Here is a 24,802-nt window from a genome sequence, read left to right on the forward strand (position 1 = left end):
AAGATAATGGAGCAAATAATTAAACATAAACAATCAATTTGCAAACACCTACAAGATAATAAGGTTATGAGCAATAGTCTGCATGGATTTCTCAACAACAAATCATGTCAAACTGACCCAATAGCTTTCTTTGACAGGGTAACAAACCTTGTGGATAGGGAGGAAGTGGTAGGTGGTATAGCTTTGACTTTAGGAAGGCTTTTCATGCTGTGTCGCATGACCTTCTCATAAACAAACTAGGGAAACACAACCTCGATTGAGCTACTATAAGGTAGGTGCATAACTAGTTGGAAAATCATTCCCAAAGAGTAGTTATCAGTGGTTAAGTGACAAGCTGGAAGGTCATATCCAGTGGGGTCCTGCAGGGATCAGTTCTGTTCAATATCTTCATAAATTATTTTTGGATAATGGCAGAGAGAACACTGAAAGTTTGTGGACAATATCAAGCTGGGAGGGGTTGCAAATGCTTTGGAGGATAGAATTAAAATTCAAAATGATCTGAAGTAAATAGGATGAAATTCAATAAGGACAAATGCGAAGTATTCCACGTAGGAAGGAGCAATCAATTGCACACATGCAAAATAAGAAATGAGTGCCTAGGAAGGAGTACTGCAGAAAGGGATCTGGGGGCTATGGTGGATCGCAAGGTAAATATGAGTCAGTGTAACACTCTTGCAACAAGAAGAAGCAGCAGCGACCATCATTCTGGGATGTATCAGCAGGAGTACTGTAAGCAAGACAAGTAATTCTTTCACTCTACTCCATGCTGATAAGGCCTCAGCTGGAGTATTTTGTCCAGTTCTGGGCGCCACATTTCAGGAAAGATGTGGACAAACTGGAGAAAATTCAGAGGACAGCAACAAAAATGATTAAAGGTCCGGAAAACATGACCTATGAGGAAAGACTGAAAAAACTGGGGTTAGTCTGGAGAAGAGAAGACTAGGCAGGGTGGGGGACATAATTTTCAAGTACATAAAAAGGTTGTTATAAGGAGGAGGATGAAAAATTGTTCTTACTAATCTCTGATGACAGGACAAGAAGCAATGGGTTTAAAATTGCAAGGGAAGTTTAGGTTGGATATTAGAAAAAACTTCCTATCAGGGTAGTTAAGCACTGTAATAAATTGCTTAGGGAGGCTGTGGAATCTCCATCTTTGGAGGTTTTTAAGAACAGGCTAGACAAACATTTGTCAGGAATGGTCAAGTTATTACGTAGTCCTACCTTGAGTGCAGGGGACTGGACTAGACAACCTCTTGAGGTCCCTTCTAGTCCTACACTTCTATGATTCTATAATGTCATTTTCAGAGAGTCCTTGTTCAAACCAGAATTTCACTTTAACTCAGCTGCGTTTATCAGGCAGGTACTATTGTACTGTATCATACTCAGCTATGAGTGTTATTAAATCCTTACAAACACTTGTCAGTCAGAATTCATTAAAAGGATTTATGATTAAATCTGTAATAAAACCAAATAAGGTACAATGTTGTTCAATAATGCAGTTGATTAAAAACCATTTCACCCATAGAATATTATACAAACCACTTTAAAACAGCAGTTGTCATTCAGTTCATGTAAGGACGTCAGACTAAAGATATTCCACACAACAGTACTTTTATCCAAGAGATCCATTTCACTTCTGGCTACAGTATAAAATACTCCATTTCAAAGCAGGTATCTGAAATACAGATTACAGTTCAGGTATCCTAATAATCATCTCTGGTCTTTCAAACAAGTTTCACAACTGGGAAATATTTGTGAGGAGAGAAGTCGAATTCTGGAGGAACCTAGAGGAAGAGAGAGTTTTAAAAGATTACTCTGACATACACCACTACTGACTTTATGGGCTCGAAAGGGGAATTCATGGCATACTTATCTTGGAAGAAAATGCTAGTTTTACCTACTTTTTTTTTAAGCTTTAAAATATCAAAAAAGAACACAAACCAAGAAAATCTCTTCAGCTAAAAATCAACTTAAAAAAACCCATCATCAAAAGCTATTCTGAGTTGTGGAAAATAGTCTCTGAAAGACTAGTCACCACTAGTGAGGGGCGAAGAGGGACACTGCCATCTTGGGAAAGCCATCAGCCTTCTCAGTTACAGCTTGTACTATGATGGAGTTGGTATCAACACAAAGAGGGAAAAAAGAAAAGTACAATTGAACTGGTACAAAATAAGGAGGTAGATGGAAAAACTAAAATCTCACTAAGTCAGACATAAGACCTCACATCTCTGCCTTGGGGAAGTCAGTCGTCTTATATACTATATTGGAACCACGCACGAGTACTGAAGAGGTGAGGCACTTTTTAAAAAAAAAAAAAAAATTGTTTTTCTGAAATTGCTTCTCTTTCCAGGTACACAAGATTAAAAACTAATTGCTGCTGATCTACCCTTCTAACTGCTATCCCACTAGCACCTTACTTCTCGTCCACCCACCCACTTGCCCCTTGTGTTCCCCATACTTCTGTTTCCACCTTCTGGATACTGCCCCACCAATGCTTTCCTCTACTCTCCACCTCACCCACTATCTGCCACAGGCTCAGCTAATTTCTTCCGTTCCCCTCCCCTACCTGCTGCTATTTCTCCTCAGTCCTCAATCCTTCTACTGTTTACTTGTACTTCCTTCGACCCATTGCTATCAACTGCTCTCCCTTCTATTCTTCCTCTTAATGTCTAACCCTATCCATACACATCTGCTGTTGCTTCCATCATTAGCCTCACCTTCCACATCATAGCTCCTGTCTTCATTGCTATTTACATTCTAGATGCAGCTTCCCAGCTAATTTCCCTCCCAACGTTCAAACATTTGAGGGCATAACAAATTTCAAAACTTGAAGTGACAGCTTCTCAACATGTTTCAAGGGTCGACACATATATTTTTTAATTATAATTTTTTCCATATTTGGATCAGATCTCTATTCCCTCTAAGGCTAAGAATAGTTAAAAACAGAACCTGTGCATTCAACTATTAGATCTGTGGCCAAAATGGAACTGTTTACTGTGTTATTCAGTAGTTAAAGACAATAAATTCAATTTGATTGTGATTTTCTTACCTTAGAATCCTTCTTGTGTCCTCCTGCCAGCAGCTTCATGACCACAATGTTGGGTTTAGCAACTTTTAGAATTCGGTTGACCTAACAGAAAGTAGTAAAACTTTCAAGTGACAATTTATGGCCAAGAAAAAATAACTGAAAAAAATCAAGCTGCTTCCACAATGTAATACTTGGACTGGAATATCAATCCCATTTTAAAAGAGGTCAATGCAATTTATACTAAATTTTCAAATATATAAATTATATTTAACCATCTTGATAAGGCAACTAACTATGTTTAATACAATAGTATTTTTAATATAATAGACCATATAAAACATGGTATTTCATATTCATTCCCATGACGGTCGAACCTCTGCAGATTCCAAGGTATTATTTGTCAGGGGTTGACTTTGTGCTTCATGTTGCACAGGACACATTCCTTCTCTAACAAGCTGCTGTTCTTATACATCATGGTGTACAGCAGGCAGTTCAATGTGGGAAGTTGACAATTTAAAATTAAATACTTAAGCACTTTAATAACTAAATTATAATTTGCTAGCACATTTTAATTCATAACAAAAGTATTTCAGTTAGAACTAATGACAAAGCCAATAATGTATTCCAAACAAGAAACTTCTCCTTCTCTACATTTCAGTTCAGCCTTACCTCATGATCTGGGTTAGGAATATTCTCCAGTATCATTTTAGCCTGCTGGAAGTGTTTGCTAGCTGCCATATAGAGATCAGAGGACTGTGGAGGGGGGCTGTATTTATTTAGGTCAGACATTTCCTAAATATCACAAAATATGTATATATATTAAAACTAATAGTCAACAGCACATAAACCTTTCTACATTGTTTTCTGATCCTTATCAAAAGCAGTCAGAGTATTTAATTAAAACCAGTTTTTCCTTAAGTCAAACTGAGTACTGGTTAAAATATTAACACCACTAAATAGCAGAGGTCAAGTTAGTATTTGCTTTAACCAGTTAAATCGCATGTATTGTAATCTTTATTAAATAGCTTATTATTTTAGAACACCAAAACTGTGCTAAGACACCTCAGAGCACAAATAAACGACATGATCCCTGCTCTGGAGAACTTGCAATCTATTTGGAGCAGTGATGCGATCAAGTACGCAGCAAAACAGTGGGGAGTAACTAAGGAGGAAAGATGGACAGGGGAAGAGCAATAATATTAGGTGGTTATTAAGCACAGGCTCATGTGCACAGGTTGGACAAGATTTTTTTAAAAGTTACTTTTCCTTAAAAAAAAAAATTGCATAATTCTAAGGATAGGTAAGATGATATAGTCTTGTTGACACACAGAAAGCAAGGATGGTCTGATTTGCGTTATCAATGTTCATTTTACATGCAAAACTGCCTTCATATTTGGTTCATATACCTTGCTTGTTTGCAAAGTAGTAATACTTCAACTGTGAAACTACCTTTTCTAAATGTATATTATTCTAGCTGAGAGTCTGTCAAATTAGATATCCTTTTCACACAAATGCACACATTACAAAGAGTAACAGCAACAAAACTTGGCAAAAATGCTTAAAAGTCCAATTTTAGGAAAGTTCAATTCATTTTCCTTACTGCAAATACAGTGAACAGCCTCTTGTCATTCTCTACTTTGCTTAAATAATAACTTAGAAAAATGAAAGATACCTTTAACTTATAGCACAGTACTCAAAGGCATGATACTGTCCTTCAGTACATTGAGATGCATCAATATGTACTATAAAATCAGCCACTAGGTATGTATGTGTACATGCAGGGCCTGATCTTACAAGAAATGTATAAACATATTGAAAGTCAGAGTTGAATCTAAATGTTTTAAGATTGTTTGAAAAGAGTTCACCTTGAACTGCAGATAGTGCACTGGTGGTGGCGTGATGACACTGTTGAATGGAGCAAACCTGTGCTCATATCGAACTTGCTCACTATCAAGCTCAAATTTGGGTTTTCTCACTTTACCATCCATGTCAAAAGCTATCATCGTCTAAGGGGAAGGAATGAATAAGAAAGACCAAGGTGAAACCTTTAGCATTTTGTCATAACCCTCAAGCACTACCGCATCTTGGAATCAGCAATGGTACACACAGGCAGGATGGGAAAAAATGTCATTCCAAAATACTTTTCCAGGCATTTGATGCAAAAAGGTTTTAATTGTATGTCTCCTGTCTCTGGATTCTACTCTTGTCTATTTGTCTGCCTAGAGAATGGACTTTTCATGTGCTTTATAATGCACCAAACAAGTCAGCAAATGGTTAGCAAGGTAACTCCTCCTCTTTTTAATCTTGAGAGAGAGGATGGAGTGATTCACAAAAGAGCCTACTCAGATATCAAACCACATCAGAAGCACTTCTGTTGAGTCAGCTAATATTTCACCTCTACTCACATGTCAGAGGGCAGAGAACAGGGAGGCTAGGGAATCAGCATTACATTTCTTTTAGCACTACATGGTACTTCCATTTTAACGTACCTTTAGTGCTTGTTTTATTATATTTCAGCTAGTATCATTTATAGTTTTTGGTATCCAACCTTGTTTGGAGACAGGGGAGGGCGCTACAAACAAGTTCCAGTGCCTAAAGATAATGGTTTCAGCACAGACTATTTATCCTTACTCATATCCATTAGAAGATTTTAAATGGCATTATTCTGTGTCTGATAAAATACTATTTAGAGTAGGAAATTTCTTTAGGGGAGCTTGGCATGCCAAAAATGAGGGCTTGATTCTCAGAACCAAGAAGAGACTGGACACAGATTACAAAAAAAAAAGGGGAGGGAGAGATTTTAATGCTTAACACCACCATACAACAAATTTGAAGCCTATGTACACCATCTGTTCAGTAATAAGTTACCTTGTACATTCCAGCACACATATTCTGATATGCTTGGCTCATGGTGATCTCTCTGCTCAGAGGGCGAACTGTAAATTCCATATACAAAGATTTTCCACTCAAAATAATGATACAGAACAAATGCAGGCAAACTTTTTTTTGCAACTACTAGTTCATTAAAATAGTTAATTGCAAATATCACATGGTTTTCCTGTCACCTTCTCTAAAAATCAGAAACTCTCCTTTTAAATTAAGACATACAGACATGCTTATTTGGTCCCCAGTTAAGCAAGGTACTTAAGTACATACCTAACTTTTATTCGCATGAGTAGTCCTGGACTTTAATGGGACAATTTACATTCTCCAAGCTAAGCACAAGCTTACGTACCTTGCGGAACTGGAGCCCGATAGAACTTCTTAGGAATATAATAAAAATGTGATCTGACAATACGTACTCCACCTCACACTCAGACAAATGTTGCCTTCATAAAGCTATACTTTTTGTAGGACAGTGTTTTCCAAAGTATAGGCATGCTCCCCTGGAAGTGTGGAACAGTAGTAGTAAACATTTCTCCCACAGTGTGCTGGTAACATGGCACAGTTAAAGGAAAGATGTAGGTAATTTTGTCTTCCTGAAGAGAGGCTCCGTTTGCAAAGAGTTGGAAAGTGCTGGTGTATGGATTAAATCATATTCAATTAATCAAAAACAAGTTTCACATGCAGCCCCAGGCAACAACCCGATTTTTTTTCCTAATAGAAGACAGTAAGGACAAAACGCTAACCTCACAATTATAAGAATCAGGAGTAACTCTTTGGGTATGTCTGCACTGTAACACTGGGCTCAAGCACGAACTTCCATTGCATCTACCCAGCAATTGCGCTAACCCAGGGTTTGGACCCATGGTCCCAAGTCCCTGCAGGGCTGGAGGGTCTGAGCTCAAGTTAAGTTGGGACTAGGGTTTGAGCCCTATTGCTTTGCAGTGTAGATGTAGCCTTGCTTCATTCAGACCCCAGGGGTCAGCCAGAAGTATCTCACAATTCCATAGGACAATTTCCTTAACCCTCTCTATCCAAGCAATCTGCAATCCACTCTATTGAAAACAGAAGCCACCACCCCTTTGTGAACAGCAGCTGCTCAGATCAGCATTAACCCATTCTCTTCTGATCACCAATCTGTCAGAGAGCCTCCTGGGTTTGCAATGGAGTGTGAAACAATGAGGCCTTTTACAAAGCGAGCTGCTTCCTGGTAACATGCAGGGCAGGCAGTAAAGTCTTCCCACAGTGCACCATGGTTCTAGGGCTAGAGTGGCCACATCTGGGGAGGGGAATGGCGCTAGGGACTCTGGGATATGTTTACTTTGACTTGGGTCTGCGCACCGCAGTGTGAATGCAAAAGCCCTAGGTTTGAGCATGGGTTAGGAATGTAGATACTCATGCCCAGGATTCCCTAACATGGGTCAGCTGACTTGAGTCCCACTAAACCTGGGCTTTCATTGCAGTGCAGACATACCACTTGAGGTATAATGCCAGGTATAATGCCAGTATGAGAGAAATAAAAGAAACACTAAACCTATTCTACCTTTTTTCTTTTTCTTTGTTTTCTTACTACTACGGCCTTTCTGCTGCTCTTCCATTATTCTCTCTTCTGCCATTTGAGAGCTATCAGCACGGCTCAGTGTTGACATCAGCCAGGCATAGAGAAACTCAGACAGATACCTACAATAAAACAGTATCCAGCTATTACACACTACACAGCAAACTATATATAATGCATGTGCTGTTATTACACATTGTGTATTTTCTTTCATGAAGAAAACAGATGGCTATACTCAATTGATATTTCCTTGACCATAAAGCTCAGTGATGGTATAAAATGACTTTTGTTCTTTTGCTAGTTTAAATCAAAGCCATGGTATTGTGTAAGTATTCAGTTAGATGATTTCTAACCATTTCAAAAATCTTTAAAAAGACTTCAGACTAATACTTAAATAATCCAAGAGTTTAGGAACAGTACATATTAAATTACAGAGACTACGTATTTTAAAGGAGTCCCTTTTAAATTTTTTTTAAACTAGTATTTTTTAAAAAATATTGACAATGCTTCAAATGCAGTTAACTCACGCGATTAACAAAAAAAGTTAATCATGATTTTAAAAATTGCCATTAATACCACAGTTTTAATTACACTGTTAAACAATAGAATATCAATAGAAATTTATTAAATATTTTTGGATGTTTTTCTACATTTTCAAATATATTGATTTCAATTACAAAACAGAATACAAAGTGTACAGTGCTCACTGTATATTATTATTTTTGATTACAAATATTTGCATTGTAAAAATGATAAAAGAAATAGTATTTTTCAATTCACCTCATACAAGTACTCTATCATGAAAGTGCAATTTATAAATATATATATATTTTGTTACATAACTGCACTCCAAAACAAAACAATGTAAAACTTTAGAGCCTATACGTCCACTCAGTCCTACTTCTTGTTCAGCCAATTACTCAGACAAACAAGTTTGTTTACATTTATGGGAGATAATGCTGCCCGCTTCTTATTTATGTTACCTGAAAGTGAGAACAGGCATTCGCATGGCAATTTTGTAGCCATCATTGCAAGGTATTTATGGGCCAGATATGCTAAATATTTGTATGCCCCTTCATGCTTCGGCCACCATTCCAGAGGACATGCTTCCATGCTGATGACGCTTGTTAAAAAAATAATGCATTAATTAAATTTGCGACTGAACTCCTTGGGAAAAAAATGCATGTCTCCTGCTCATATATTTCACGTTATAGCAATCTCAGATGATAACCCAGCATATGTTGTTCATTTTAAGAACAAATGTGACAAAATGCAAAGAAGGTACCAATGTGAGATTTCTAAAGATAGCTACAGCACTTGACCCAAGGTTTAAGAATCTGAAGTGCCTTCCAAAATCTGAGAGGGATGAGGTGAGGAGAACGCTTTCAAAAGTCTTAAAAGAACAACACTTCGATGTGAAAACTACAGAACCCAAACCACCAAAAAAGAAAATCAATCTTCTGCTGGTGGTATCTGACTCAGATGATGAAAATGAACATGTGTCAGTCCGCACTACTTTGGATTGTTATAGAGCAAAACCCGTCATCACCATGGATGCATGTCCTCTGGAATGGTGGTTGAAGCATGAAGGGACACATGAATCTTTAGCACATCTGGCACGTAAATATCTTGTGACGTCTGCTACAACAGTGTCATGTGAATGCATGTTCTCACTTTCAAGTGACACTGTAAACAAGAAGCAGGCAGCATTATCTCCTGCAAATGTAAACAAACTTGTTTGTCTGAGCGATTGGCTGAACAAGAAATAGGACTGAGTGGACTCATAGGCTCTAAAGTTTTCCATTGTTTTATTTTTGAATGTAGCTATTTTTTGTACATAATTCTACACTTGTAAGTTCAACTTTCATGATAAAGAGACTGCACTACAGTACTTGTATTAGGTGAACTGAAAAATACTACTTTTGTTTTTTACAGTGCAAATATTTGTAATCAAAAAATAAAGTGAGCACTGTAACGTTGTATTCTGTGTTGTAATTGAAATCAATATATTTGAAAATGTAGAAAACATCCAAAAATATTTAAATAAATGGTATTCTATTATTAACAGCACAATTAATTGCACGATTAATCGTGATTAGTTTTTTTAATTGCTTGACAGCCCTAATTTCAAACATTACAATTTTTAATAAGTAAAATCATGGATTATCATTTTAAGGAAGCCAAGGAATTAATTAATATTCAACCATTACACATTACACACATTCTGCAAGAGATTCCTAAAGTGGTACTACATCTTATGAACAAAGTTCTGGCCTTCTTTCAAACTAATAGCAAAGGTGGTGTGAAAACGACTCTAGGAGCTCTAGGAGTGCAGAGCATGAAAAGTAAAAATAAACATAAGGCTTCAAAAAAATTCATAGTTCAGTCCAGAAATGTTGTTACTGACAGAATTCTGATGAATGCTTCAACTGAGTATTATTTTCTTAAACCACAATATTTTTTTGGTCTTCACTTAAAGATCAAATTGAATGGGTACTTATCATAGTTAAACTATAGTACTAAGATGTACAGAGTCATTAAAAGTGGAGAAAAAAGACCATCAGCAAATGGATACTAATCATAATTGCCACAATGTATAAGTACCTTAATGGGGAGAAAATCCCAGGCACTAAAAGGGTTCTTTAATCTAGCAGAGAAAGGCATAACAAGAACCAATGGCTGCAAGTTAAAGCCAAACAAGTTCAAATAAGAAATAAGGCACACATTTTTAACAGTAAGGGTTATTAACTACTGGAACAAACTACTAAGGGAAGTGATGGAATCTCCATCTATTGAAATCTATCTTCAAATCAAGAGTGAAGGCCTTTCTGGAAGATATGTGTTAGCCAAACACAAGCTGTGGGGCTCAATACAGGGGTAAGTGGGTGAAATTTACTGGCCTGGTATACAGTAGGTCAGACTAACCTAATGGTCCCTTCCGTCCTTAAAGGAAAATCTACTAAAATCAAATAGCAACAAATTCATTAGTTACTATAATGTTTTCTTCAAATGCCTTAGTTTGAAAGTAAATTACGAAATTCCAACATGGAACCAGTTTTATTGCCCTTACTACCCCTGGTAGCCGAATTCATAGACTGGCATCAATGGTAGTATTATAAAATTAAGGATTGTCTCACACCCTCAGTAAGATCTGGAATTTGTAATATGTGGAAAAGGGGCAGAAGAACAGTGAAGAGGCAAAATTTGCAGATGACACTAAATTACTCAAGATAGTGAAGTCCAAAGCTGACTGCAAAGAGTTACAGAGGGATCTCACTAAACTGGATAACTGGGCAACAAAATGGCAGATGAAATTCAATGTTGATAAAGTGCAAAGTAATGCACATTGGAGAAAATAATTCCAACTGTACATACAACGTGATGGGATCAAAATGAGCTCTTACCACCCAAGAAATACCTTGGAGTCATCATGGATAGTTCTCTGAAAACTTCTGCTCAACGTGCAGTGGCAGTCAAAAAAGCTAACAATGTCAGGAACCATTAGGAAAGGGATTGACAATAAAAACAGAAAATATCATAATGCACTACATAAATCTATAGTACTCCCACAGCTTGAATACTTCATGCAGTTCTGGTCACCCCATCTCAAAAAAGATATTTGAATTGGAAAAGGTACACAGATGGGCAATGAAAATGAATAAGAGCGTGGAACAGCTTCCATAGAAGGAGAGATTAAAGAGACTGAGACTGGTCATCTTAGAAAAGAGAATACTAAGTGCAGGGGCATGATAGGTCTAAAAAATCATGACTGGTATGGAGAAAGTGAATAGGGAAGCATTATTTACCCCTTCATATAAAACACACGAAGTAGCACAATGCAGTGTCAACCTGTGAAACTAATTGTCAGGGGATGCAGTGAAGGCCAAAAGGTATAACTGGGTTCAAAAAAGGATTAGGTAAGTTCATGGAGGATAAGTCCATCAATGACTATTAGCCAAGAGTGTCAGTGATGCAACCCCATGTTCCCAGTGTCCCTAAACCTCCAACTACCAGAACCTGGAACTGGACGACGGGATGGATCACTCAAAACTGTCCTATTCTGTTCGTTCTCCCTGAAGCATCTGGCTCTGGCCACTATCAGAAGACAGGATACTAGTCTTGATGTTAATGAAAATGTATTTTATAGTCTCTTTTCCTAATGCAACTTTTTATAAACACTCTGATGTAAGGGATTTGACTTTCCCTTACTCTTCAAAGGACTACATACTACTTGCATCTGGTAACAGTACAGTATGTACTATACATTAGAATTTATTTTCAACTGAGTTAAAAAAAAATAGCATTAAAATGTCAGTTTAAGATATGAGTGCATTATTGGTCCATTACACACAAGCCATTTAAAACATATTTTTCTTTCCTTTTGGCCATCTCCTCCTATGGAAAATAGTTCAAGGTGGAAGGAGTATAATAGAAAAGCATGTATGTTGTTTCTGCACACTGCAATCTTACTTTTTCACTAAAATAAGTTGGTCCAATAAAAGATATTACCTCACCCACACACACTCTCTTTTTCACTAAAAACAGAAGGTACTGCTCTGGATATAGACAGGGGATACATTCGGAGTAAGATGTTGTTTTTAAATAGTCACTTTTCAGACAGCACACTTTAAAATGATCTCCCAATTCAATGTGTCTAAATGTTAAAAAAATATCTAATGAGATTAGCATTGTTGGAAGGGAAGAGAATATAAACCAGAAGCAGGTAGTGTTTTTTCCTTTTAAATCTATGCTTACTGCCACAGTCAGCATTGCTTCTCATGTGACTAAACCACTTTCATGAGAGATGTTCTATTAGAACAAGCTAAATAAGGAGCCAAGTAGTGATCTGGACAGTGTGTTAATGAATACATTGTAGAGAACAAACATGGGAGAAGGGACGAGATGGCCCAATAGGTTTTTTCCCCCATCTCTAATTTTTATGATGCAGTGAGACTAAATATTTTGTGCAGTCAGTCTGGGATGAGAGAATTGTTCTAAGTCCCAGTTTAAACTTTGGCCTAACACTGTTCTATATATTTACAGGCTGGGCTCTGTGGGAACATTCCCCCCAAAGCTTTTAATAATGTGTATTCTTACCAGTATATGTAATAATACTCATGCATACTGTAAAGTTCCAATTCAAAGCCACTCAGAAGATACTGTATCATGATGCGGAGATTATGGTAGAGGACCCAGGTCCCCAAACAAGCCAGATGTTGCCTTTGGGGTTCCTGTTTCAGCAGCATACTGTGAAGTGCTGCATCTACTTTCTCTGCCTACCAGAAAAAGACACAGAAAACTGTTCAGTAAAAATAGCACAGCTACAGGAAAGTGAGAACATACTGAGAAACAATATTCATGGTTTTACCACAATTAAAACCCTCACAAAATTCTAAATGAAAATAAGGTCAATAAATCCATATTACATATTAACAAGGGAAATCAGTTTTCACAGACCGTGACTTCAGCAGTCCAAAAAGCACATAAATCTGGGTTATGTAATTTACTCACTGTCTGGGGTAGAAGATGATAAACATTTTTCTATACTGCACTGTCATATTTACTGACAAATGATTTAATGTTATTGAAGGTTTTAATTATTGAATAGTCAAATTTACTAACGTTTGGCAAACCAGCATGAGTATTGTACCCACATACTATGTGCAACTGAGACCAGGAGCAACAGCTTGTTAGGTTACAATATCAGAGATAATTGACAATATTTCTGGGAACTTCCACAGCACCAAGTTGTAAAAAAAAAAAAAAAAAAAAAAAACCACTAGAATATGGCTTCAGCATGCAAAATAATATAAAAATAAAGAATCTTCTATTGTTTTTATTTTAGGCTAAATGTCTGAAGAGTTTCAATTTTTTTTTATCATGAAATACTACAATTCAGAGAGCCTCCATAGTCCTAAACAAAACAACACAACAAACTGTTTACTCAGGAAGAAACACCTCAAGAGCAATACTGACAAACCCCTCTACTAAGCACCCCCATGGAACACTGACCCACCACAAAGGCTACAAAAATCTTCCCATTCCACACTCCTCTGCTCTGTCCCTTAACATGCAAAGCCTGGAAAGTAGTGTTTTTCATTATCTCTTAAAAAATAAATCCAACTCCTACAAGTGAAACACAACCTCCCACCAAGGTCAATCATCCTCCAATTCGGAAACAGTTTCATAGATGATTTAAGTATGTGTTCTTTAATGTTGGATGACAGGGAGGTAAATGTAAGTTTTATGTACTTTATGTATTATGTAACATTTTACACTTTAAGAAATCAGGTTTGTTACACAGATTTGCAATTAATATATTACACATTCATTTTGTATAGATGCCATTTCATCTTTGAAACAAGATGTGCTCTGAATTTAAAGTGGCTTAGAACCAAGCTTCTTTACTCTGTTAACCTTGTGCGCACTGGCAGCTTTAACAAGTGCAGGGAGCAGAAGCAGAGTATTTTAAAGGTTAAGAAACAGACGTTAAAGGTTATGGTGGGGGAACAAACCTTCATTCATTTACAGGAAGCCCAACACAAGATATTCCATTGTGGAAAAAACACACAGGAGGATGAAGCCTGCTGGCCTCCTGGCTGCTACATTACCTCATCCTGCAGAGTGGCAAATTCTTCAAGAATATGACCCAGTTTATCTCTCTGGCGAGCCCTATTGTGTCCATGGATTTGAATCAGACTACAGAACGGCTAAAATAGAAGAACCACTGATGAATTTTAAACCTAAAGGTATCCCACATGATGTATTTTTATTTAAAGATTGAGCCACAGTAAATATGCAACCAAGCAGGATGTGTGAAAGGATTCATGCCTAAATACATTTTCTCAGATTTTTACATTGTGCTGTGTTTTTCAATACATTAAGCTCTTCAAACACAGATACTGAACAGACATCTCCAAACTGGATAGAAGGATAAATATTTACACTTTTTGAAAAACAGTATGTGTTTGCAGGTTACATGAAATTACTTTCCATTACTGGAGATGTATACCCATTTTATAAATTACTACAAAACCTGTCCCACATACGATGGTCCTGGGATTGCAAATTGCAACAGTTACGTTTCCAAAAGGTTAAGAATTTAGGAATCCAGGTTTAAAAATTCTGGCCTAAAGTTAGGTATCTCAATCTCATTTTCACAGGAGCTGAATTCCTTTGACAGTGCCTAAATATGTATTAAAGGCCTTTGTAAGACAACTGACACTTACCCGAACACAATGGGTCACAAAAGAATCAATGTAGTCCTTAGCCTGATGGTTGTTATACAGACAACATCTATAAAGAAATAGCCAGAGCCATATCAAATGAAACAATGACTGCACTAAATACTGACTGTTACTCAATTAAGAGAGGAGATACTGACTTTAGCTATGTTAGGGGAAAAAAAAAAAAAAAAGGACAACCTGTACTATCTACGTCATAAGAACCTAAGAATGACCATCATACTGGGTCAGACCAATGGTCCATCTAGTCCAGTATCTTGTCTTCTGACAGTGGCTGGTGCCAGATGCTAGAAGGAATGAGCAAAATAGGTCAATTTATTGAGTGATCCACATCTCCTGACATCCAATCCCAGTGTCTAGCAGTCAGAGGTTTCTAGCCTGTCAGTGGTTTTCCAGCTATGGTGTGCAGATTCAGTAAGAGAGCCCCAGAATGCAACATTTTGAGAAACAAATCAGTGCAAAACTTAGGGAGTTGGGAGACAACAGATCCATTAGCGGGGGAGGGGGGGTGTCTCTCTTACAAAATAGTACACAGAATGAAAGAGTTGGAGGACACTGATTTATACAGGACAAAATTCATGGAGAACCTGGAGTACTATAATAACCACCCAGAGGCGGATTAGGGGCCAGAGCAAGTGGGGGCCCCTCCCCGCCTCTTCTTCCTGCCATTCCCTCCCCCGGCGCTCCTGCTGAGAAAATGGGTTCAGAGCAAGGGGGCTTGCCCCGGCCCCACCCAGCACTCCTGCCGGGGAGCGGAGTTGGGGCCCAGGGGCTTCCCCCACTTCCCAGCAGGAGTGCCAGGCAGGTGGAGCAGGGCAAGCCCCCGTGCCCCGTCCCCACTACCTGGCAGGAGCGCTGGGTGGGCAGAGCGCTATCACTTTCCAGGGGCCCCCCGAGCACTGGTCCCGTTGGCCAAGTGGCTAATCCACCACTGTAACCACCACTGAAATTTTTATGTGACTTCTTCAAACACAAACATTAAGATTCTCTACTTATAGAAAAACATATAATCAGTTGTATCTAACTGAACTGGGGTTTTGGTTCTTCTATTTAAACAGAAAGGCATGTGAAATATTTTGTACTGATGCTTAAATAAACAGAACCCAGGCTGCTCTACTTACTTAGGAGAAAGTACTGGAGGACTGACAAAAGATCTTAATGCATCTTTCACCATATCTTGTATGAGATGCGTACCAAACACCTTCTTGTTATCCACAAGGAATGTAGTCTGGAAGGAAAAGATTTTTTTTGAAGTTAATCATCTATTTTTAGAAATTACTTTTTTTTAAAAATAGTCGATTTGTAAAGTAACTACAGTAGTTACATTATTTCAGAAAGTTAAATGGTTTGGTAGGTAAGAGACCCAAAATAGGCGGGCATGTAGGGAGTCCTCATCCCTGAGGCAACAGGGGCAGTGAGCATTGCTCACCTCACTCTCAGCTTACAATCATGGAGGCCCAGCATGCAAACTGATTCTACAGCTGCCCTAATAATAGAGTTGTCCTCTATTCTGAAGGTTTGACACATGAATTCCTACGTGTGCTACACAGATTGCTGGCCAGGATCCGTTGGGGAGTGGCAGAGAAGAGGCTAAGCAGTGCCCCAGAAGGCAGGAGAAAATGCAGACAATAGGAGAGGTGTGGAAAAGGAACTTGCCTTGCAATGACTTCTATTTAGCTACGTTTTCTTTTGCCTCTGAAGCCATTGCCCGGTTCCCATTTTACTTTCCCCACCATGACCACAGAATCCCCCTGCTGCAGCACTCTTAAAGTGCATGTGAAGCAGGATCTGCTGGTAGGCACCTTAGGAGCTCCACAGCTGAGGAACTTGCCTGTTAGAAAGGAAGAATCTCAGCTGACGTAAACTACAAGTGCAGTTATGACTTGAATGGAGCTATGACACTATAAGAAGAAGGTGTCTGCTTCAACGCAGTTTAGGAGTTTTCCAAGTTACAGGCGCCTCTTGCAAGCCTCCCCAGCTGTTCACATTTGCTTTGGTCTGTAATAGCTGTCTTGCCTCCTTTCAGCCACTCCCCTAACCATGGGTCATTGTTGCATATGTTCTCTGATGTTTCACGCAGTAAATGGGACCCTGCTAACAATGCTCCTTACCTGCCCAGAGGTTAGGCGAGGAGTAATATTTCATTTGAGTGTAAATTAGTGGCACTGTGAGGTGAACCCTCCTTCTCTTTCCCCTCACTCAGCTTGACATTTAGAGCTATCTAAAATTCTCAAACAGTTTTTCCAACAAAAAATGGCTTTTTGACCAAAATGAAAAATTTTAATTTTGGTCAAAATCTTCCAGTTTTCTGCAGAACAACTGAAAATTGAAAAACATTTTTGGTAATTTTTGTATCTTTGGTTTTTAAAAAAATTATCATTTTTTGTTTTCTTCAGCACAAATTATTTTAAGTCTGAAAAGTCTTGTTTTTTCAATTAGAGTTTTATAGGTTTTTGGTTTTTCATTTAAAAACCAAAATATTCTGTGGAAAATTTAAAAAACAGCATTTCACAATTTCCCACAAAAAAAACAAACAAAAAATTCTTTTTCCATGAGCTCCAGGATCAAAGATAATCAAGTTCTGACATCTGGATACCCCTGTTCAAAGCAAAGCCTGCTGTAAGAAGGTATTTTACTCTGGGTCAATAAAGCTTATAGTATTATTTCAGGGAACACTGAGGAGTGAAAAGGCTACACACATTCAGTTCTTTCCCAACCTTCACGTAGCAGTAGGAATACGCTGTGGGTGAAATTCAGCCACGGGTGGAGGATTAGCACGAGGCTCATTACACTAATTAAATCCCACACTGAGACTGCACAGGGAAGATGCAGATGGAGAGGCTTTACAAGTGTGTCTGCACACTCCTGGCTTACTGCAAGGGAAGTGGATTTAACTCGTGTTCATACCATCTTCACAACACATTTGCTCAAGTTAATCAACAATAAATAAAAACAATACTGTATTTAGACTGTCAGCTATTCAAAATAAAAAACAAACATTTGATACACAAAAATCTGAAGAGTTCAATTTTTGTTTTAAATCTTTCATACTAATGACTGTGTTGATATCAACTATATAATTTGAACATTTAAAACAAGAATAATGTAGGTTCTTAAATGAAGTGATTATTTTATTCTAGTGCTGTTATAAAAATGTAAGAGACATTTCATTATAAATTAGGACTTGCCTGTAAGAGAGATCTTGAAAGAACACAAGGTGATTGCTCGCTAAATTCACAGAAAAAATCCTAATTTACATTTAGGATGGAAAGAGAAGTAAGGTTAATATACCAGTTTGAAATGTACAAAAAAGAGAGTTAAATCTTTAATATGAAATAAGTGTGAATAAGCTTAAAAAACAAACAATACATTTTGCAGTTGATATATGATTTTGTCTTAAAGTACAAGAGTTTTTAAAATGCTAAATCTTATTGAATAAAACTAAAAGATTATTAAAATTCCTTCCAACTACCAACAGTATGATAAAATTATAAAACACACACTATCAAACTGTTAAGGTCATCTCCAACTTGAGTTGTGTAAATGACAGGATAGGACTGACTATTCAACAAATATCAACTGTTTTATGAAAATGAAGAGTTTATTAGCATTACAGACAGCATGTCTAATACAAAGAGTTATTATAATGTTTAAAAGATCTTTGTCGTCTTTCTTGGAACTCTGCCCAGTGCAACCATGCCTCTTTTGTAATTCAGTGAAATGTCAGAAAATAAAAATGTAGACCAAACATTTAAACCCATCTTAACTTTTACAGGCCCTAATTTTGGAAAGCCTCTGTTAGGCTGGATAGAATTTATGCTTAAAGTTAAACATGTATTTGCAAGTCTCTGAACAGGGATGGAGTTAACCATGGAGTTAAGTGCTTATTTTAAATCTATGCAATAACTTGGGATGGAATATTGCTTATCAGAATTCTAAAAATTGTATTAACTCACTCACTGCTGGGAAGAAATAGAAGAAAAGGCAGTATCCTCTTCAATACTGTAAGGAAGAGATCGGCAAACTGGCCCGCAGGCCACATCTGGCCCCCCAGAACTTTTAATCCGGCTCTCAAGCTCCTGCCAGGGAGCAGGGTCGGGGGCTTGCCCTGCTCTGTGCGTGCTGTAGCTCCACGTGGCTCCCGGAAAGCAGCCACTATGTGCCCCCTCCTGCTCCTACCCATACCCCAAGCCCCGCCCCCTGCAGCTCCCATTGGCTGCAGTTCCTGGCCAATGGGAGCTGCGGGGGCAGCACCTGTGAACAGGGCAGCATGCAGAGGTGCCTGGCCGCACCTCCGCGTAGAAGCCGGAGAGGGGACATGCCGCTCCTTCCGGAAGATGATTGAGGTAAGCACCACCCGGAAACTGCACCCATCTGCCCCCGGCCCCGGCCACCCCCTGCCCCAGCCCTGATCCCCCTCCCACCCGCTGAACCCCTTGATCCCAGCCTGGAGCCCCCTCCTGTACCCCAAACCCCTCATCCATGGCCCCACACCAGAGCCCACACCCCCAGCCAGAGCCCTCACCCCCCACCCCAGCCCTTATTCCCCCTTCCGCCCTCCGAACCCCTCGGTCCCAGCCTAGATCACCCTCCTGCATCCCCACCCCAGAGCTCTCACCACCCCCCGCACTAGCCCAGAGCCCCCTCCCACATCCTGAACTCCTCATTTCTGGCCCCCTCCCAGAGCCCTCACCCCCTCCCACACCCTTACCCCCAATTTCGTGAGCATTCATGGCCCGCCATACAATTTCCATACCTAGATGTGGCTCCCAGGCCAAAAAGTTTGCCCACCCTTGCTATAAGGACTATATTGTGTTCTGCTGCTATAGATGCAGCTTTCTTTCCAATTAGAACAGGAAGACAAGTTAATTAGTCCTACTGTGCTCCATCATTATCTGTAATTATGATTTAACAAGAGATGGAGAGCAAAGGAATAGGAGAGGGGAAAAAAAAGATATTTGCTAAAAGGAAAAGTAGTAAGTAGCAGGAAGAAATGTAATTTCAAACTTCTAAGAGGGTTTTACAAAGGAGGGAAAAACTGAAGTTTTAAACAACCAACCTCTGTTCATATATATGTTTGTTATTGTTCATAGAAATCATTCCTTTTTTGAAAGAGCTAGATAATAAGCTCTTATCTCTATTTACATAAAGATAATAAGCAGTATTCACACTCACCAGTATACAGTGCAAATTAGTTAAGTTGACCACTTCACATACAGTTTTTATTCTGTCTATAAGTTTCGAAAAATAGTTGACCATTTCTTCCCTTTTAATTATTTTTGCATATCGAGGAAAAGTTGGAGGGAGCAACCTCTGGTTAACAAGGGGCTCAAAACCCATCATAATAGGATGATCTTTAAAAAAAAAAAAGACAGAAGGAGGATTTTATGTGATTTGCGTTTTGTGAACTTTTTTTAAACTTCCAAGTATAAAACAAACCATTCATTTATCCAAATTAAGTGTCTCATAAGGCATGCTGGTTATGAAAGGAAGCTATTCCAAAAATTAAAATGAACAATTTTCTCTTGTAAATTAAACTGAATTATATTTAGATTACTATACTAATTACTCAATTATTACAACTATCATAAGATTCATTATTAAAAATGCACCCTAGTAAAAGCAGTTTACAAGTTAAAAGTACTTACCTTTCTACAAACTAGCTGCATAGTTTGAACATCGTCCCATATCTTAGAGCAGGTCTACACCAGAAGCGCTACATTGGCGCAGCTGCACGTAACGCCAGTGTGGACAGTGCTTGGGTCGCTGTAACTTGCATCACTCAGGAGGGTGTCTTTTTCACACCACCGAGCCTTGGTCTACACTAGGGGTGGGGATCAATCTTAGTTACGCAACTTCAGTTATGTGAATAATGTAGCTGAAGTCGACGTACTTAGATGGATTTACCATAGTGTCTTCACCGTGGTGAGTAGACTGCTGCCACTCCCCCGTCGACTCTGCCTGCGCCTCTCGCGGTGCTGGAGTACAGGAGTCGATGGGAAAGCGCTCGGGGGCCAATTTATCGCGTCTAGACTACATGCAATAAATCGATCCCCACTGGATCGATCGTTGCCCGCCGATCCAGTGGGTAGTGAAGACATACCCTGAGTGATGTAAGTTAGATCAACTTAAGCGGTAGTGTAGACCTGCCTTTAGTGCACTTAATAAAAGGAACTCATCCTCAGGGTCCTGATTTGTCTGCCCACTCCTGGATCTGCTAACCCCTGTCATAGTCCATGGGAAAGAGAAAAAATTCAATTATTTCCCTATATACAAGGGAGGGGTGTCCTCACATGGGTAGGGGAACACAACAGGACCTTTATGTAACCCAAATGATTCACATTCTTCATTTAATCATCTACTTTGTACTATGTCAGGTTAAGTAGTAGCATTTGGCAGAAATGCAAATCTGCTCCTTGTATTACTAAATAGCAAATGTTTGCAAGTCTCTATAATGCTGGAGTCATATGATAGACTCCTTCAAATCTCATGGTTTGTAAAAAAAAAAAAAAAAAAAAAAAAAAAAAAAGATAAAAGTTAGCAAGCTCCCATTATCTAAATATTTAATTAACATTTCTCTCATGAGGCAAAAAACAAGTTTTCAAACCTTTCCTCTTTTCAGACAGCTGACTAAGACATCTATCAGAATTCAACAGAGAACTGTAAAAGTAATATGACTTTATGGTTAAGGGATTTTGGGGTGGTTTTTTTTAAGTTGAATTCAAGTTACAATATATATCTGCATAGACAACTAAGTAAAGGAGCAAAACAAAGTACATAAAATATATAATTATTATTGCATATTTTGGGAAGCGGGTCTGGTGTAAGTGGTCAAGATAACAATTTAGGTGTTTCAGCTTGCCAACATGAATGTAAAAAAATAAAATAAAAATCAATTGCTTAGAATAAATTAAGAGAACAATCTTATAACATGCAGGAAGGAACAAAAATGCATTAGTTTTTAATAAACTGAGTTTGGGAAATACATGAATCAGAGATTCTGGTCTCAGTTACTGGATATCATAATGAAGTATGCGTAAACTGTGTTCAATAGTTGGTTCAGATTTAACCAGGATTAGTAGTGCCTGACATTCATTACCCTCTGTTCACTGTTTGGTGGCCTACATAATGTGAGATATTGGTCTCAGTCCACTTCTTTTGGACATAATATACATCACAAAAAACCAATCAACCACCACCCAACAAGCGCCCTTTTCCATTAGGCTCAGCAGAGAGGCTTAGTATTAAATGGAATCCATGCTACCATCTCACTTTTACAAATGGTCCCCCCTGCCCGTGACAAAGTTGTCTGGCAGTATGAGGAACCCTATACTTCCATGTCCATAGTGTACTAATTGCTAGTCAGTTCATGAACTATATTGACTTATACAAATGAAAGTTAAAAAAAAAAAAAATCAAGGGATTAAGTCTTTAGAAGAGTGGAGCAGGGAGTGTAGATATTTAAAGACTTTATATTGTCCTACTGTTTCTACTCTATTCCCAGAGGTTCTTCAGTTTTACAGGGATTACAAATAAATTCCTTCTACAGTTTTCCTAATATCTCCTAAGGTAAAGTCTGTCTAACTGCAGGTCTACACTACAGCTGGGATCGATGCTCTGAGATCGATCCACCGGCGGTCGATTTAGTGGGTCTAGTGAAGACCTGCCAAATCGACAGCAGTTTACTCTTCTCGTCGGGGGTAGAGTACAGGGGTCGACTGGAGAGCGAAGTAAGTCAATGGGTGAGTTTCTCCTGTTGACCCCCAGCAGTGTAGACCCCGTGGTAACTCGACCTAAGGTACGTTGACTCCAGCTACGCTAGTCACGTAGCTGGAGTTGTACAGCATAGGTCGACTTACCACAGTAGCGTAGACATAGCCAAAGAGCTTGTCTACACTACCGTGCGGGGTCAATCTAAAATACACAACTTCAGTTATGTGAATAGCGTAGCTGAAGTCGACGTACTTAGACCTACTCTGCTGAATTCTGACACAGTGTCTTCACTGCGGTCAGTCGACAGCTGATGCTCTCCCATCTACTCGGTTTGCGCTCCTCGTTCTGGTGGAGTACAGAGTTGACGGGAGAGTGCTCAGTGGTCGATCCCACTGGATCGATTGCTGCCTGCCGATCCAGCGGGTAGTATAGACAAGCCTTAAGACTCTCCATAGTGAATTTCTCTTATTGTCTCACAAGCAGAAACATCATTTAAAAATATATCCATTAAGAATTGGGTCAGAAAAAATATTTATCAAACAGCTGATATTTAAAATCTTACTAATGGCAATCCTTATTTTCTACACATTAAAAATGTAAAATGTTTTTTCCTGCAATTTTACGAACATCCTATATGGATTCCATCATTTCTTCCCAACCCCACACTAAATGAAGAGATGTCTTCTTACTTAGTACTGGTGCTATTGTAGTTATTAGAATATTTGTCTCTGCCAAGGAATAAATAGCAATACAATTTGTCTACTTAAGCACCCTGAATTATAACAAACCAGAAGGGATCAACAAAATGACATTTTGTTTAGTGACAGTTTAAACCCTTATCTTCCTCTCTCTCTTGAAAAATAAAAATTGGATCTGGTCTTTCTTGGCAGCAGATCTGTGTTGAGGCCTTGTTTTAAGCCAAAGCTCCCACCCCCCCCGCCAAAAAAAAAAAAAAAGCCAAAATTTATACTATGCTGCCCCCTTCTTTTGCCTTAAACAGCAGCATTTTGGCCTGGATAAATTTCCATCAGAGATTTATTTAATATAGTAATAAATTTATTTAAATAATAAACACTTATGGGCTCTAGGTACCCTAACTCATACTTTGTAGTACAACAAAATTCCAGCAGTATTAAAATAGAAATTCAAACAGGATCTCAGCCAGCCACTATAAAAACTCCTTTCTACTTTATTATCCTTTTGGGAAGCAAACACTCAATCCTCTCCAAAAACCCAAAGAGATGTCATTGCACCATGCCTGAAAGGAAATTTGTTGTGTAGCTATAGCCGTGTAAAAGATATTACCTCATCCATCTTATCACTCTGAAAGGAAATTTGGCTATCTTGGAGCAGCAGGAAGAGCTAGTTCCAGAGTCTCTGAGCCCTCATAGAGAATGCCATGCCACCAGCCACTGCCATCTCTTTCATAACAAAGAGGATCTAGCTTATCTGACCAGGAAGGGACATGATCCCTCAGGTAATTATTTAGTTGTGCTACAAGAGAAGTAGAAAGTTCTAGTCTTGTGGTCAAGGCATGTGCTTGGACACCTGAGAATCTGGGTTCAGTTCCTAGCTCTGCCAGACTTCTTATGTAACCTGATAAGGCTTCAACTGGAGTACTGTGTCCAGTTCTGGATGCCACATTTCAGGAATGATGTGGACAAATTGGAGAAAGTCCAGAGAAGAGCAACAAAAATGATTAAAGGTCTAGAAAACATGACCTATGAGGGAAGATTGAAAAAATTGAGTTAGTTTAGTCTGGAGAAGAGAAGACTGACGGGGGACATGAAAACTGTCTTCAAGTACATAAAAGGTTATTATAAAGAGGAGGGTGATAAATGGTTCTCCTTAACCACTGAGGACAGGACAAGAAGTAATGGGTATAAATTGTAGCAAGGGAGACGTAGGTTAGACGTTAGGAAAACTTCCTAACTGTAAGGATATTTAAGCATTGGAACAAATTATCTATGGAGGTTGTGGAATCTCCATCATTGGAGGTTTTTCAGAATAGGTTAGACAAACAGCTGCCAGGAATGGTCTAGAGAATACTTAGTCCTCCTGTCATAGTGCAGGGGACTGGAGTAGATGACCTATTGTAGTCTCTTCCAGTCCTACCGTTTTAGGATTCTATGATAGTTAGCAGTGCCTCAGAAGTAGCTGATTCTTGCTACAGAGCCGCTGAGAGAAAAAACAGCTGACAAGAGTCCGCTGCCCACAACGACTTAGATCCAGGACAAGCTCATCACCGCAGGGTAGGGGTTGAAAATAAATCTCAACCCAGTGTCCAGCCATGCCAGACCACCATAAACAAACCAAATTTTTACAGGAACACCAGAGTACCTGGAAAGGCTGCAGTATGGTTCCCAAGTGGGAAAG

The 24,802-nt window shown here is 38.7% G+C and overlaps 1 protein-coding gene across 8 annotated transcripts in view; it reads right to left on the reverse strand.

Annotated features, from left to right (window-relative positions):
• Positions 1-1,429: 1,429 nt before the first annotated feature.
• NAA35 (N-alpha-acetyltransferase 35, NatC auxiliary subunit) overlaps positions 1,430-24,802 on the reverse strand; it is a 42,169-nt gene continuing 18,796 nt past the window's right edge. For 3 of the 8 annotated variants that reach the window (XM_073345018.2, XM_073345020.2, XM_073345021.2), the window contains exons 12-23: positions 19,889-20,067; positions 17,902-17,961; positions 15,835-15,941; positions 14,699-14,765; positions 14,081-14,179; positions 12,567-12,745; positions 7,455-7,591; positions 5,897-5,964; positions 4,894-5,034; positions 3,698-3,820; positions 3,050-3,130; positions 1,430-1,784 (exon numbers count right to left, since the gene is read on the reverse strand). In XM_073345018.2, coding sequence (XP_073201119.1) covers positions 1,725-1,784; positions 3,050-3,130; positions 3,698-3,820; positions 4,894-5,034; positions 5,897-5,964; positions 7,455-7,591; positions 12,567-12,745; positions 14,081-14,179; positions 14,699-14,765; positions 15,835-15,941; positions 17,902-17,961; positions 19,889-20,067 — 1,301 coding nt within the window. In that variant the 3' untranslated portion in view covers positions 1,430-1,724. The remainder of the gene's footprint in view (positions 1,785-3,049; positions 3,131-3,697; positions 3,821-4,893; positions 5,035-5,896; positions 5,965-7,454; positions 7,592-12,566; positions 12,746-14,080; positions 14,180-14,698; positions 14,766-15,834; positions 15,942-17,901; positions 17,962-19,888; positions 20,068-24,802) is intronic. The other 5 variants (XM_073345023.2, XM_073345022.2, XM_073345024.2 and 2 more) reach the window with 5 other exon arrangements.

This window comes from Lepidochelys kempii, chromosome 5 (assembly GCF_965140285.1).
Source record: "Lepidochelys kempii isolate rLepKem1 chromosome 5, rLepKem1.hap1, whole genome shotgun sequence".
NCBI lineage: Eukaryota > Metazoa > Chordata > Testudines > Cheloniidae > Lepidochelys > Lepidochelys kempii.